At 34.8% G+C, this 15,961-nt stretch overlaps 2 protein-coding genes across 3 annotated transcripts in view; one reads left to right on the forward strand and one right to left on the reverse strand.

Annotated features, from left to right (window-relative positions):
• Positions 1–8,356, forward strand: part of abhd12 (abhydrolase domain containing 12, lysophospholipase) — a 21,314-nt gene extending 12,958 nt beyond the window's left edge. Inside the window, exons 4-14 of one of the 2 annotated variants that reach the window (XM_016545209.1) lie at positions 942–1,047; positions 2,089–2,208; positions 2,665–2,695; positions 3,252–3,297; positions 3,400–3,529; positions 3,705–3,742; positions 4,679–4,758; positions 4,855–4,937; positions 5,340–5,418; positions 6,084–6,211; positions 7,154–8,356. In XM_016545209.1, coding sequence (XP_016400695.1) covers positions 942–1,047; positions 2,089–2,208; positions 2,665–2,695; positions 3,252–3,297; positions 3,400–3,529; positions 3,705–3,742; positions 4,679–4,758; positions 4,855–4,937; positions 5,340–5,418; positions 6,084–6,211; positions 7,154–7,187 — 875 coding nt within the window. In that variant the 3' untranslated portion in view covers positions 7,188–8,356. The remainder of the gene's footprint in view (positions 1–941; positions 1,048–2,088; positions 2,209–2,664; positions 2,696–3,251; positions 3,298–3,399; positions 3,530–3,704; positions 3,743–4,678; positions 4,759–4,854; positions 4,938–5,339; positions 5,419–6,083; positions 6,212–7,153) is intronic. The other variant, XM_016545210.1, reaches the window with a different exon arrangement.
• A 4,174-nt stretch (positions 8,357–12,530) lies between these two features.
• LOC107733542 (phosphorylase, glycogen; brain) overlaps positions 12,531–15,961 on the reverse strand; it is a 12,376-nt gene continuing 8,945 nt past the window's right edge. The window contains exons 16-20 of the mRNA XM_016545207.1: positions 15,227–15,368; positions 14,815–15,022; positions 14,389–14,523; positions 14,090–14,156; positions 12,531–13,611 (exon numbers count right to left, since the gene is read on the reverse strand). Coding sequence (XP_016400693.1) covers positions 13,459–13,611; positions 14,090–14,156; positions 14,389–14,523; positions 14,815–15,022; positions 15,227–15,368 — 705 coding nt within the window. The 3' untranslated portion in view covers positions 12,531–13,458. The remainder of the gene's footprint in view (positions 13,612–14,089; positions 14,157–14,388; positions 14,524–14,814; positions 15,023–15,226; positions 15,369–15,961) is intronic.

The following is a 15,961-nucleotide window of genomic DNA, read 5'->3' on the forward strand; positions in this document are numbered from 1 at the left end:
GGAGCACAAAACCAGTCATAAGTAGCACAGGTATATTTGTAGCAATAGCCAACAATACCTTGTATGGGTCAAAATTATAAATTTTTCTTTTATGCCAAAAATCATTAGGATATTAAGTAAAGATCATGTTCCATGAAGATATTTTGTACATTTCCTACCGTAAATATATCAAAACTTCATTTTTGATTAGTAATATGCATGGCTAAGAACTTCATTTGGACAACTTTAAAGGCGATATTTTTTTTCTCAATATTTTGATTTTTTTTTTTGCACCCTCAGATTCCAGATTTTCATAGTATGAAATAGTATAATAGTTGTATCTCAGCCAAATATTGTCCTATCCTAACAAACCACACATTAATGCAAAGATTATTTATTCAGCTTTCAGATGATGTATAAATCTCAATTTCAAAAAAATTGACCATTATGACTGGTTTTGTGGTCCAGGGTCACACATTGTAAAATGTAATTTATTTCTGTGAGCTGAATTTTCAGCATTCATTACTCCAGACTTCAGAGTCACATGATCCTTCAGAAATCATTCTAATATGTTGATTTGCTGCTCAAGAGCATTTATTATTATCAATGATAATAACACTTGTCAAACAGTTGTGCTGCTTTATATTTTTGTGGGAACAGTGATAAATTTTTTCTGGATTCTTTGAATAGAAAGTTGAAAAGAATGACATTAATTTTAAATAGAAATCTATTGTAACCTTATAAATGTCTTTACTGTCACGTTTGATCAATTTATTGCATCCTTGCTGATTAAAAGTATTAATTTAAAAAAATTACCATTTCATAATCAAAATACATTAACTTTATCCATCCTTTTCCCATCAATTCCCTACTTTTTTCCCCTGTGAAATATCCTGTTTAACTCAGAAATACATCAGATTCAGTTTCATGTTGACTGTTGTCTTTTTATCTCTCTCTTTCAGTGCGAGTGCCGTATTTTATAGATCTGAAGAGACCAGAGGATCAGGGCTTGAATCACACTCGCAACTTCTACCTGCAGCCCGAGGAGGGAATCAACATTGGAGTGTGGTGAGAGCACAGACACAGACTACAGCTAAAATACAGACACAGCCTGGCCTGCCTCCACCCTTCATCTCCCTGCCTGTGCCTGTCTGTCTCTCTGTCCTCACGTTCTCTACCCTACAGGTTTCTGTCCCTCTTTATCTGCCTTATGGGCATGGCTGTCTTTCTGAAGGGCGTGGAAAAAGTGCTGCACTTATTGAAACAGCCTGTGGCCCAAAGTGTGTAAATCCGTGGTGACAGAGGACTGCATGGGCCTGTGGCTGCTGGCCATTGGGTGTGACTGTCTGTGTGTGTGTGTGTGTGTTTGACAGTGGGAAGGGCCACATAAGCTTCCTGCAGCTGATGCTGTAGTTTTCTCTGCATAAATAAGCTTGTCTGTGCACTGGTCAGATTCAGTATTGATAATGAAGTCTTGGTGAAGTGAACAGTCCTAAAGGAATACACTACTGTTCAAAAGTTTGGGTTCAGTAAGATTTTTTTAAACTTAATTCAGCAAGGATGTATTGAACTGATCAAAAGTGACAGTAAAGACATTTATGATGCTACAAAAAAGTCTATTTCAAATAAATGCTGTTCTTTTGAACTTTCAGATGATTACACAAAAATATAAGGCAGCACAACTGTTCTCAACATTGCTGCTCAAGAAACATTTATTATTATTATCAAACCAGCACATTAGAATGATTTCTGACAGATCATGTGATGCTGAAGTCTGGCGTAATGGCTGCTGAAAATTCAGCTTTCCCGTCACATGAATAAATTATATATTAAAATAGAAAATAGTTACTTGATATTGCAGTAATTTTTCACAGTATTACTGTTTTTACTATATTTATGAACAAATAAATGCCTCATGAACATGAGACTTTTTTTTTTTTCAAAAACAATGAAAAAAATTGACCAACCTCAAACTTTTGAACACTACCACGTCTTCTTACAGTCCTCTTTTTCACCATTTCATGTGTAGGAAGCAGTGTTGTAACAGCTGCGTATCTCTTTTGTATATCCTGTCATCTCTCTCTCTCTCTCTCTCTCTCTCTCTCTCAGTCACACAGTACCTTCAGTGATGTGGAGGGAGGCTCAGGCAAAAGATGCTGAATGGTATGACAAAAGCTTCCAGTCCAGTCATCCAGTCATCCTGTATCTTCATGGCAATGCTGGAACAAGGTACACAAACACTCTTGTGATCAACATCACTTGATAAAACCAACTCAGTGTCAAAAATGATTCAGTGGGAGTTAAAGCTGGAATGCACTTTTGCAGACTATACAGATTTTTGCCCCTGTCTGGAAGAGTCAGTCTGCATATTTGACCACAAGTCGTGTAATGTATGATGTGCACAGATTGTGATTGTATCCAGTCGTCGAAGATCAAACATGTTTGATATTTTGAGCTGATTTTAGAAAACACGTTTCCTTCATTTGTCATGTGTGTTCTAGCAATGAGGCCCTGTTTCTGTTGTGTTCTGAATGATTTGAAAGTCTGGTAGTATGTGATCCTCAGTCAGTTAATGTATGATGCCTAGTGTTTCCTCTGTAACCATTTTTATTTTGAAAGATTTGCAGTTCATCAAATGCAGATCTCTAGTCACTTTACTTAAGCTTGATTGTATGCGTGTTTCAGAGGAGGGGATCACAGGGTTCAGCTGTACAAGGTAAAACATTTGAATTTACACTATCTTTCAAAAATGTTGAGATCAGTAAGTTTTTTTTTTATATGAAAGAAATACGTTGTTTTATTCAGCAAAGAATTGCATTCAATTAAAAAAGTGGCAGTAATGTAACATAAGATTTATATTGCAAATAAATGCTATTCTTTTCCAACTATTTCTATATTCTTTCGATTCATTCTGAAAACGATCATGTTTCCCCACACAAAAAAATTAAGCAGGACAACTGTTTTCAACAGATTTGATTTTGAGCACCAAATCAGCATATTAGAATAATTTCTGAAAGAGCAACATATGACACTGAAGACTGGAGTAATGGTTGCTGAAAATTCTGATTTGCCATCACAGGAATAAATTACATTCTAAAATAAATTTCCACAAAAACAGTTATTTTAAATTGTAATAATCTTTGACAATATTACAATATTAAAAATAAAAATCTACCAATCCCAAAAATTTGAAAGGTAGTATACATTTAAGATTTGAAAGATCTCCATTTGTCTGAGGTCTTAGACACATTTTTATCTTCTTGTCTCTGCAGGTTCTTAGTTCATTAGGCTACCATGTAGTCACATTTGATTATAGAGGTATGTTGGGAGTCTATTTGAATGCACTATCCTATCATGCAAGTCAGAATCCCATTCCCAGTCTCGGAGTGAAGCACCAAATTGGTTTGTTTGTTTGTGCAGGTTGGGGTGACTCTGAGGGCAGCCCTTCGGAGAAAGGCATGACGTCAGATGCTCTCTTCCTCTACCAGTGGATAAAGCAGCGGATTGGCCAGAAGCCCCTGTACATCTGGGGTCACTCGCTTGGCACAGGGTGAGATGAACTCGCCTGAGTCATCTGAAAGAGCACTGTTGATGGTGTTCTTTTTTCTAGATGTGGATTTTCTAGTTCTTGGAATAACATTTTAGTTGTCCTTTGACATAAAGGAATTGATTGTGTTACTCCCCGTGGTATTATTGAACTGTTGCTTGCATTCCTGTTTTTCCAGAGTGGCCACTAACCTAGTGAGACGTCTGTGTGACAGGGGTACGTGAACATACATTCATGCATTTGTGTTTTCTTATGAGCTGGGATGTTGCAACTGAAAACAAATAGTAGCCAGCAGCATGAAAATACGGTTTAAAACAAAGTAGAAACTTGCAACAGTGGCTTTATCTGTAAGTGGCAAGCAGCCATTTACAAATCACTTTGAATACATGTATGAACACTGTCACCTAATTATTATTCATCAGAACTAATGAATAATGTCTCCAGAAGAAAAGCATAACCTTCTTGTGGGTATGTCCCCACGTGGAAAATGTGATCATAAAGGGACTAAATGATCAGGATTTACAGTCCTGGAAAATCTTGAAAATCCAAAAGTGTGATTTCAAAGCCTGGAAAAGTTATGAAGCTTAAGAAAATTTTAAAAGGTCATGGAAATTTCTACAGTCAATATACAGTACTTTTCAAAGGTTTTAGGTCAGTATTATTATTATTTTTTTAAAGAAATTAACACTTTGTTCATTAAGGATGCATTAAATTGAACAAAGAGAATGTTACAAAAATGTAAAATAAAAAAAAATTATAAGAAACATTTCTTGAGCACCAAATCAACATGTTAAGTTCATCAAAAAAAAAGTTGGATAAGTCATGGAAAATTCAAATTCGAGTGTAAAATAACTGAAGTTGTATTTTTGGTTTAAAATTGGTTCATGATAATTACAATTAGCGAACAATGAATGAATTAAAGTTCCCTAAAGAAAGAGTTTAGGAATATAATTTCTTCTTTTCTTGTTAGTACAGTACATAAGCGGCGACTGTGTTGACGTTTCAGAAATAGACAAGTCTTAACTAGATTAAGAGTGAACTAATGTAATTGCCAAGCACTTCTAATCAGTCTTTAAGTTACATAAGCCTGTAGTTGAGCCACTGTTTTAAACATGAAGGAATGATGCAGACTTCCTTCCTTTGTGCTTACAGGAACGCCCCCAGACGCCCTAATTTTAGAGTCACCCTTTACCAATATCAGAGAGGAAGCCAAGAGCCATCCCTTCTCTATGGTGAGAAACCAAGTTCCTGTTCAATCTCGCATACTGCCTTTGTGCAACAAATAAACATAACTAACCTTGAACATTTATATATGCTCATTTGAACAGGTTTACAGATATCTGCCAGGCTTTGACTGGTTCTTCCTGGATTCTATAACTGCGAATGATATCCGATTTGCCAGTGATGAAAAGTAGGTTCTTTTAGTCTTATATTTCTCTGTAAGTTTATGTGTGAGTGATTGTTTACTCTGTGTCCACTTACAAAGACTGTTGCGTGTTTATACAGCATGGTGTCCTTGCAGCTGTGCTGAGATAATCATCTCGGGGCTCTGTTCTGTAGCGTTTTCACACGCTAGCGGCTTCATCTTCCTCTGAGAACTTGTTTTAGAAACAGAATTAATGTGCATGTGTATAAATAGACCGATTGATCCTTGAGTCACAGATGAAGTGATCATGTAATTCATTACACAAACCTCTAGTGGAAGGTCCCACACTATAAAAAAACCGATCTATGTCCTGAATCCCTATAAGGCAGTACTTGTTTTGAGTTTGGAGCATCTCCAACCACTGAATTGTGTCTCTTTGTCTCTTAGTGTCAACCACATATCCTGTCCGGTTCTGATACTGCACGCAGAAGATGACACAGTCGTACCTTTCCAGCTGGGAAAGAAGGTAAAATATCGGTGTCAGACAATGAGAGGGTTTATTTAAAGGGGTCATATGATGCTGCTAAAAATAACATTATTTTGTGTATTTGGTGTAATGAAATGTGTTTATGCGTAAAATGGATATTCCAGACTCTAAATTCAGATTGGATGAGCCATATTCAGAGCTATTGTAAAATAGCTGATAGGCTCATTATACTTAGATCACAATAATTTGATCACTTGTTATGATGAAACCTGATTGAGTCGATGCTGGTGTTGGGAGATTTGGTTTTTAAGCACATATGGCATGTATGATTTTTTTTTAATAAATTAAACAACTTGTTACAGTGGTAAACAAGGAATATTCTGACAATATACAAACAGAATAATAAAAAGTTACAGTAAAACTGCTTTTGTTTTGTTCAGAAAGAATCTAAACTAAACTTTCATTAATATTATCAAACCTTATTGTACTTTATAAAATAAAACTACACTGCTACTCATAGCTATTTGAAGTATAATAATAATAAATGTATTTATTATTTATTAATAAATTATTATTATTATCATAACCAATTATTGCTATTATTATTATATATTGTCATATCTGTTCATGCATTTGTTTTAAAAAAAATGGTCTGTTCTTCTCTGTAACAACAACAACAATAATAATAATCTTTTCATCCACAGCTATATGATTTGGCGGCTCAGAGCAAGAGTCTGAACGGTCATAAGGTTCAGTTCATCCCGTTTCCCAGCTCTCTGGGCTACAGACACAAGTTCATCTACAAGAGCCCACAGCTACCAAATATACTCAGGTGTGTACGCTTTACAAACTGCTGCTGTTCGTATTTTTTCCCACTGCTCAGTGCTGACAAAACAGTTTGGCTACATTCATCTTTTTATTCTGTTGGTTGAGAATACAAGCTATTTTTAGGATTGTGCCAGGTGGTGTAGTTTTTACATTCTGCTCCAGGTCCCTGACCAACAGCTGTGGCGATAGTAATTCAGACTGAAATCACTGTCTATATGTGCTGAAACTGAACACAGATATATGTTTTTATTTGAGATGGGTTTTTTGCTAATGATCTTTCAGGGAGGCAAACCTGTACATTTCTTTAGGAACACCAGGTCAAACATTTTGTCAACTGAACTGCTGTTATCTAAATAATTTATATGAAGTAGTCTGAGATTTTAAGTAATAATGTTTAATTTTATAAAATAATTATTAATTTAATTATGGTCAAATAAGGTATAAAGTGTTATATTTTAATTTGTTCATATTTTTATTTTGAAATAATAAAAAAATAAATCACAACATTTAATATTTAAATTTAGTTAAATTATATATTATGTAAAATAAAAAACATATGACTTTGCATTGTATAACAATATACATTTTGGAAAAAAAAATTCAGAACTAATTACCCTCAATTACTTTTAATCAACTGGTTGCAAGGTCATTTTTACTGGATATATTAAATATAGTTAATCTTAATTTTGAACATTTATGTTTATTGTTTTATAATTGGAACTAGTACTAACATTTTTCGTGAAACACAAGTGTGCTTATTTTATTTAATGACACAGTGACACAGATGTTTAGTTAAAACATTAAAATATTTAAGTATTGAAAACCCCCATCAGGAAATGCCGTGTTTGAGATTAAATAAGTAGTATTGAAATTGGTTGCATTTAGTTCCAACAGATGGGAATTTTAAGAAGTCTAATGTGTTGTTCTTTTTGTCTCTGTGTCTCAGTGATTTTCTCAGTGCGCCGCATCCTCACGTGTAGTCAGGATCATTTCAGCCGACTGCCCTCTCTCACACACTCTCTGTTAAACACGCACACACACACATACACAATCTATGTGATCTGCACCGTGTACTTGCACACACACACACACGAGCATGGACTGAAGATGCACCAGTTCTTTTGCATTCCTTTAACGTCAAACCTGGAGGAAGAAAGTTATCGTCATTGAGAGTGACAGGGCTGAGTGATTTCTTACACCGCCTCCTGTTGCCATGGTAACAGATCTGAAGGGGCAGCTGGAGCACAAAATATGCAAAATAATATGCAGATATGCACTTAAATAATGCTTAAGTCAACAACCCTCTTCAAAGGAGAGACGTACTGATGACGTTTTAGCGATGGCACTGCGAAGACCACAAGAGGATTATGGTCAAGGGGACGAAACAGGACAACATGCTATAATGATGTCATTGTCAGTGCTTGCTGACTGCAAATCACTCCTTTTTTACGAACATAAAACAACGACAATATCATGGACCTTATTTCAATTCTGAAATCCACTCAGTGTGAACAGCGAGTTGTTTTAGGTTGAACTTGAATTGTGTACAATAAAATGTCTTTTTTTTGTCTTTATTTTTCTCACGATTTGAATCATGATTTAAAGTGCAGAATTTTGTGCTGCTTGGCATTAAAACTCTGTGATATTTTTATGCGATGTTTTGTGTATTGTGCTTATGCGGTTGTGTTTGGTTGGTACATATGCAACTCAACTGCATCAGAACCAAATGAGCTTTTGAAATGATATTTCCCTCCCCAAATTCACAGATGTTTCATTATTTTAATGCATTTGGTTGCTCAATACTAGTTTGCATGCCTGTTACTGGAAAAAAGATTGTTGTATAGTCAAAAGACAACAGAAAACTGTATGAAATCCTTTTCTTTACTTGGTTATGTGGGTTACATATTTTCTTTATACTCTCACTTTGCATATTCCAAAAATAAATAAACAAAATGAATTATTACCATAATATGTTGAATACCAAAATCAAAAACCTTAGTGACAAATATTAAAAGAATGACTTAATTTATTTTTATTACGTTTATTACCCAATTGATATACAATATTGTTCAAGAAGTCTTATGCTAATCAAGGCTACTTTTTAATTGATCAGAAGTATAGTAAAAACAGTAACATTGTTGAATAGTATTACAATATTTTTTGTATTGAATATATTTTAAAATATAATTTATTTCTGTGATGGCAAAGCTGAATTTTCAGCATCTTTACGCCAGTCTTCAGTTACATAATCCTAATCATTCTAATATGCTGATTTGGTGCTCAAACATTTTTCTTATTATTATTATTATTGTTAAAAACGGCTGTGCTGCTTAATATTTTTGTGTGGAAACTATGATGCCTTTTTCAGGATCCTTTGATTAATAGAAAGTTTAAAAGAACAGCATTTTTTTTAAATATAAATGTCTTTACGGTCACTTTTGATCAATTTAATGCCGCCTTGCTGAATAAAAATATTAATTTCTTTCCAAAAGAACCCCCCCAAAATTTGGAACTTTCTATAACAAGCTTGTTTACTCAATTCACTTTTAGTGTATCTTGCAATGTTTTATAATTGTGTTCTTTAATTTGGTGGAATATGTGTAATGGATTTTAACATGCACAAAGTAAATGAGGCAATACTCAAGTCAAGGACTTAGTTGGATACCAAGATCCATGACTCTACGAAACAGTGAGCAATAATGACACATCTTTGATTTGCTCTAATGTCTTGTCCTGTATATATATGATGAATATATTTTCTTCACAATGTGCACTGACCATCTGACAATTCTTATTTGCATATTTAAAGTAATTTTCACTGTAATACAGCCCCTTTGATACTCAAGGTCTGCTGTATTGTTGTTCTGTGTGTCAGGTTATATTTGTTTTTTTTCCCTCAAATATTTCTGCTCAAATTTTATTTGAATTTTTTTAGGGCTGATAATAATAAGGTCATGTGTGCATGCAAGCTTCAATGGTAGATCTAGGCTCTCCGCTGATGTTATTGATGTTATTCTCAGAAAGAAATTGTATTAATAATTTTTGTTTTCGTCTGCTGGCATGTGACTGAGAAAATCTCTTCGTTTGTGAAGGACTATGTAGGAATGACGTAGAAATAATCATTTTAGCAAGACCACCAGGTTATAGAGAAGTGCAATAATATCATCTAAAACTGAAGGACAACCAAATGCAAGACCAAAAAAAAAACTAATATATATATATATAAACATGAAGCCGCTCACTTATATATTCCATTGTACTAGAATGTAAAAATGGACCACAGAATATTTGGATGTTACGGCTCTGAACACAGATTTTATTCTGCCGTCTTTGTTGATGTTGACCAAACTTTGCATATTTGAATTCAACACTTCTGATATTTTACAATTATTTTTGTAATGAAATACTGCCCAGTTATTTCAACAGCAACTGTTACTTTTTTGCAGAATATATCATGAGTGGTTTACAATGTTTGTTTTCTTCTAAGCTGTTAAACCTTACCGGACACATGCACAGATGTACACTATGTTTGTTTGTAAACAATAAAAGACTGCAAAAGAAATGTATGCTTTTTGATATGCATTATTTAAAAGGCTTTTATACCGAATCCCAGGAGGACACTTTTTTTTTGTTTATTTTCTTATAATTTCCTCTCTCTATAAATTTCTGTTTCTGTATTACACCGTTTTAACCATTTAAAGAAAACCTTGAAAACCTTGCTCAATTTGGAGAAAAAGTTCAACTGTCTAGCATTAACCTGCTCTTCTTGCAAATATAATCAATATAATCCCCATAATGACCAGCTAAAATTTACTAGGCAGGGACAGACTGGTCAAATCCAGTTAAACTAGTTAAAGCAACGCAGGAAGGCACATATAGGAAGCTCTGGGAATTTTTGCTGAATTAACATGCCATTTTACTATGAATAAGGTTCAGTTTTACTATGCATCAGCCTCAATACCTCATTCATGTGTTCACTTTTACCACACCTGGCACCTGTTCAAGCCATTCCTTACTATTCTGAATATGAATGCTGCGTTACAACATGACATCAGTATTCAAGCTTTAAAACAATGAACAGATTATACCTTTAGTTACCTTTAGTCATTTTAAGTCAACAGCATACCGTTTTTGTTTTCAACATTTTTATTATTTGTTAACATGGTTTTAACACCATTAATTGTATACAGTACTTGTGTAAAATGTAGCAAGAAAACAAGGCCTCAGTACAATGTGTGAAATGAATGTTCAAAGGCACATCCATAAGCATACATTCAAACGACAGACCGCAAATCTGACATGCTGTTTAGAGTTCAAACTAATTTGCTTTATGAATTTCCATTTGCCAAAGTTCAAGCTGCTTTGTAAAATGAACAACAGGACAAACATCTCATAATTTGGTAATGCTATGTGAAATAGCAGAGCAAGCTGAATCAGCTTTGACCCTGACAAAAAAAAAAAAAAAAAAAGTCAAGGACTTAGTTGGATACCAAGATCCATGACTCTACGAAACAGTGAGCAATAATGACACATCTTTGATTTGCTCTAATGTCTTGTCCTGTATATATATGATGAATATATTTTCTTCACAATGTGCACTGACCATCTGACAATTCTTATTTGCATATTTAAAGTAATTTTCACTGTAATACAGCCCCTTTGATACTCAAGGTCTGCTGTATTGTTGTTCTGTGTGTCAGGTTATATTTGTTTTTTTTCCCTCAAATATTTCTGCTCAAATTTTATTTGAATTTTTTTAGGGCTGATAATAATAAGGTCATGTGTGCATGCAAGCTTCAATGGTAGATCTAGGCTCTCCGCTGATGTTATTGATGTTATTCTCAGAAAGAAATTGTATTAATAATTTTTGTTTTCGTCTGCTGGCATGTGACTGAGAAAATCTCTTCGTTTGTGAAGGACTATGTAGGAATGACGTAGAAATAATCATTTTAGCAAGACCACCAGGTTATAGAGAAGTGCAATAATATCATCTAAAACTGAAGGACAACCAAATGCAAGACCAAAATATATATATATATATATATATATAAACATGAAGCCGCTCACTTATATATTCCATTGTACTAGAATGTAAAAATGGACCACAGAATATTTGGATGTTACGGCTCTGAACACAGATTTTATTCTGCCGTCTTTGTTGATGTTGACCAAACTTTGCATATTTGAATTCAACACTTCTGATATTTTACAATTATTTTTGTAATGAAATACTGCCCAGTTATTTCAACAGCAACTGTTACTTTTTTGCAGAATATATCATGAGTGGTTTACAATGTTTGTTTTCTTCTAAGCTGTTAAACCTTACCGGACACATGCACAGATGTACACTATGTTTGTTTGTAAACAATAAAAGACTGCAAAAGAAATGTATGCTTTTTGATATGCATTATTTAAAAGGCTTTTATACCGAATCCCAGGAGGACACTTTTTTTTTGTTTATTTTCTTATAATTTCCTCTCTCTATAAATTTCTGTTTCTGTATTACACCGTTTTAACCATTTAAAGAAAACCTTGCCCTTGGATCTCAATTTGGAGAAAAAGTTCAACTGTCTAGCATTAACCTGCTCTTCTTGCAAATATAATCCCATCACAAACCATAATGACCAGCTAAAATTTACTAGGCAGGGACAGACTGGTCAAATCCAGTTAAACTAGTTAAAGCAACGCAGGAAGGCACATATAGGAAGCTCTGGGAATTTTTGCTGAATTAACATGCCATTTTACTATGAATAAGGTTCAGTTTTACTATGCATCAGCCTCAATACCTCATTCATGTGTTCACTTTTACCACACCTGGCACCTGTTCAAGCCATTCCTTACTATTCTGAATATGAATGCTGCGTTACAACATGACATCAGTATTCAAGCTTTAAAACAATGAACAGATTATACCTTTAGTTACCTTTAGTCATTTTAAGTCAACAGCATACCGTTTTTGTTTTCAACATTTTTATTATTTGTTAACATGGTTTTAACACCATTAATTGTATACAGTACTTGTGTAAAATGTAGCAAGAAAACAAGGCCTCAGTACAATGTGTGAAATGAATGTTCAAAGGCACATCCATAAGCATACATTCAAACGACAGACCGCAAATCTGACATGCTGTTTAGAGTTCAAACTAATTTGCTTTATGAATTTCCATTTGCCAAAGTTCAAGCTGCTTTGTAAAATGAACAACAGGACAAACATCTCATAATTTGGTAATGCTATGTGAAATAGCAGAGCAAGCTGAATCAGCTTTGACCCTGACAAAAAAAAAAAAAAAAAAAAAAAATAGGACTTTTCCATCAAAAAGTTAAAGGACACGCATGATGAATTCCCATGAGTTTACATCAGCCAGCTGCCATATATCTATTCTTATTATTTTATGAAAGATTTACAAAGGGATGTTCTCTCTTATTGTTGTTAATATTGCACAGTGTGCACACAAGGCACCCTTTAACCTGCGTTTGAAAGCTTGAATAAAAAGATCATTTGGACACCGAACAACCACATCACATGCATTCTGGAGTCATTATATCAATTCTGTTTGCATTTGTTACTTTTAAAGCTGTCATTTCTGACTGCTTATATCACGTATTTTAAGGCAAATATACTACTTCTACTGAATTTAAACAGACTAAATGTGGTTGCAGGTCAAATATTTTGTCATATTTAAGAAATATTCTAGGACACGAATGTTACTCAAGTCTCCAATGGTTTCCAGTTGCTGATTTGGCTTCATAAAATACTCAAAGGCTCTTGTTGGGTCCCACCGTGTTCTCTGTTATAATCAGTCACAACCGCCACTCTCAAAAGTGAAACAAGGAATGCACAAAAATTGAGAATTTTCACCAGTTGATGCATAAATACTTTTGAAACTGGACTCAATTTTGACAAAACGAAGCTTCAATAAATCAGTCTCAGATGACCAACGAATTGAATTTGCATAATGGAAACCATGATGATTGATAATTAAGTATAGGCATGTGAAAGTAACAGTGATTTAAAACCTACTACAGAGTAAGTGCACATGGAAGAGTTAAGTTTTTTGTGTGTGTATGTTGAGGGTACACTACAGTAATGAAGTTCAAAGAGGCTCCACATGGTGTTATGCATAGTGAGAGAAACCTGAATCTGAATCAGGTGAAGCCAGTCAAGGCACACCGGCACACTGGGAAAGGTTGAGGAACAGGAGAGCAGACCCAGTGGACACCATCAGACAGACCATCATGTTGCCCACTCCCTCATTCACGTGGTTCGTTAGGTGGCGGGATCTTGACGTCAGACGGCTCTACGCCCCAGATCTCACGTGCGTACTCTGCGATGGTGCGGTCGCTAGAGAACTTTCCAGAAGCAGCAATGTTTCTGATGACCTTTTTGGTCCATTCTTTTGGGTTCTGAGGAAAAGAGGGGGGAATTTTACACACAATGAAGGACAGTCGAAATTTAAGCTTAAAAAAAGCTGCTATTGGAAAACAGTTGTGAAAGCAGTTTTACCAATATGTCCGTTCATCAATATCAGCTATATATTTTGAGTAGTGGTAGAATGATATATAGTCCAAGTATTGTAGATTAATCAGTCAGTGAACACAGGTCATTTTGACATTTAGCGCCCCCTTGTGACAGGTACAATCATTTCCAAACACACTTTCTGTTCTCAAATATTTTAGAGTTTATAATATATCATTAAAAATGGAAAATGTTCAATCTATATAGACAATATTTTTAATGATATATTATAGCCTTGAAAAATAAAAAATGTTGCATTTAATGGAATAATTTTCAATGATCAAATATTACTACTAACACTGGGCTCAGCAACTGAAAAGCCCATATTGGTAAACCACCAGTAAATATCCAAACATCTCTACTCACCCTGTAGAGTTCATTCACTTTTTTTTGACAGCTGATATATGCTTCATAGTCTGCAAACACCTTGAACCTGAGAGAGAAAAACAGAAGTCAGGCACCTCTTACTAAAGCATAAATAAGTCTGAGAATTGTTACATAAAATAGCTATGAATTCTATAGATGTCAATATATTAGGGTAAAATTTTTAAAATAAAACCGTAGCAAGTTTCCCTCACGTATAAACAGAAATGAGATATACCTGTATAAGCCACACAAGAAAATGCAAACTTTTTTCAAAGGGAGGTGAACTCTTTAACACTCACCTGTCATGATTCATGAGCATGTTGACAACGTCTTTAAAGAGTTCAGGCTCTTTGGGGCTGAAGAATCCAGTGCTGATCTGATCCATCACCTGCTTCAGTTCAGGCAGACGCTCGTAGTATTCCCTGGCATTGTATCTAGATCACAAACAGTGTTGTTATTGTAGACTAAAAATAAAACCATTAAAATAGCTTTTGGTAATTGAAATAAGGCTGAAATAAAGCAAAATAGAATAGACAAAAGGAGCAATTACTGATTTTAGCTTAGAATGTTCTCACAAATAAATGACTCTAAAATACCTCAACAAATTTCACAACCAGGGACTTATATCCATGTTATTCTTTCATTGTTTGATTACATCAGCCCTCCAGCTTAAATTTCCCTTGTTTTCTGTTTTATCCCATTTCTATCCATTCACTCTTTCTCACCCCTTTTTGTCCATGGCCTCCACATCCTCCACCCTCATGCCAAAGATGAACAGGTTTTCTTCTCCAGCTTCTTCTGCCATCTCCACATTAGCGCCATCCATGGTGCCGATGGTCAGAGCGCCGTTAAGCATGAACTTCATGTTCCCTGTACCAGAGGCTTCTGTACCTGCCGTGGAGATTTGCTCGGACAGGTCGGCAGCAGGGATCACTGTGGAGCAAAGCATAGGACACATTCAATCACATACTCGGCACATCATTTGTAACATTAAAAAAAACAAAAACAAACAAACTATAATGCATCTATAGCAAAAATATTTATTAGTTTAATTATTGCATGACAAAACATAATAAATCTCCTCTGGTCTGATCTTTTTCTGGCTATACATCAACAATTGTTTATTAATTTACTCACCCTTCTGAGCTAATGAGACTCTATAGTTCTCCAGGAAAATGACCTTGAGTTGGTCTCCCACCACAGGATCATGATTCACCACCTCCCCCACTGAGGTGAACAGTTTAATGATCATCTTCGCCATGTGATAGCCTGGTGCTGCCTGCAGGAGGCAGTGCAGGACAACACAAAAACACCTTTTAGAAATTTTAGGACTCTTACAGCAGTGGCTCTCAACCTTTTTGACTTGAAGGCCTCCCATTGTCCAGCACAATATTCAAAGGCCCCTCATATGAAAAAGCAGCTAGTTTTCAAACTCCAACAGAAAGTGCAAGTGTCAATATTAACCATCAAATTAAATAATGAAAAAAGCATTCCATGATTCCAGAAATAGTACATTCTTTAATAAAACAATTGTTGCTGAGGGTGGAAAAATCTGTTTTTTAAGCATTTTCAATTAAGTTTGACTATTACATCATTTCATATCATTTTAAAGGGTTAATTCACCCAAAAATGAAAATTCTGTCATTAATTACTCACCCTCGTTCCACACCCCCAAGACCTTCGTTCATCTTCAGAACACAAATTAAAGGGGTCATATGATGCTGCTAAAAAGAACATTATTTTGTGTATTTGGTGTAATGAAATGTGTTTATGCGGTTTAAAGTTAAAAAAACACATTATTTTCCACATACTGTACATTATTGTTTCTCCTCTATGCCCCGCCTTTTTGAAACGCGTCGATTTTTACAAAAC

Source organism: Sinocyclocheilus rhinocerous, unplaced genomic scaffold (genome assembly GCF_001515625.1).
Source record: "Sinocyclocheilus rhinocerous isolate Xijiao unplaced genomic scaffold, SAMN03320098_v1.1 scaffold2715, whole genome shotgun sequence".
In the NCBI taxonomy this organism is placed as follows: Eukaryota; Metazoa; Chordata; class Actinopteri; order Cypriniformes; family Cyprinidae; genus Sinocyclocheilus; species Sinocyclocheilus rhinocerous.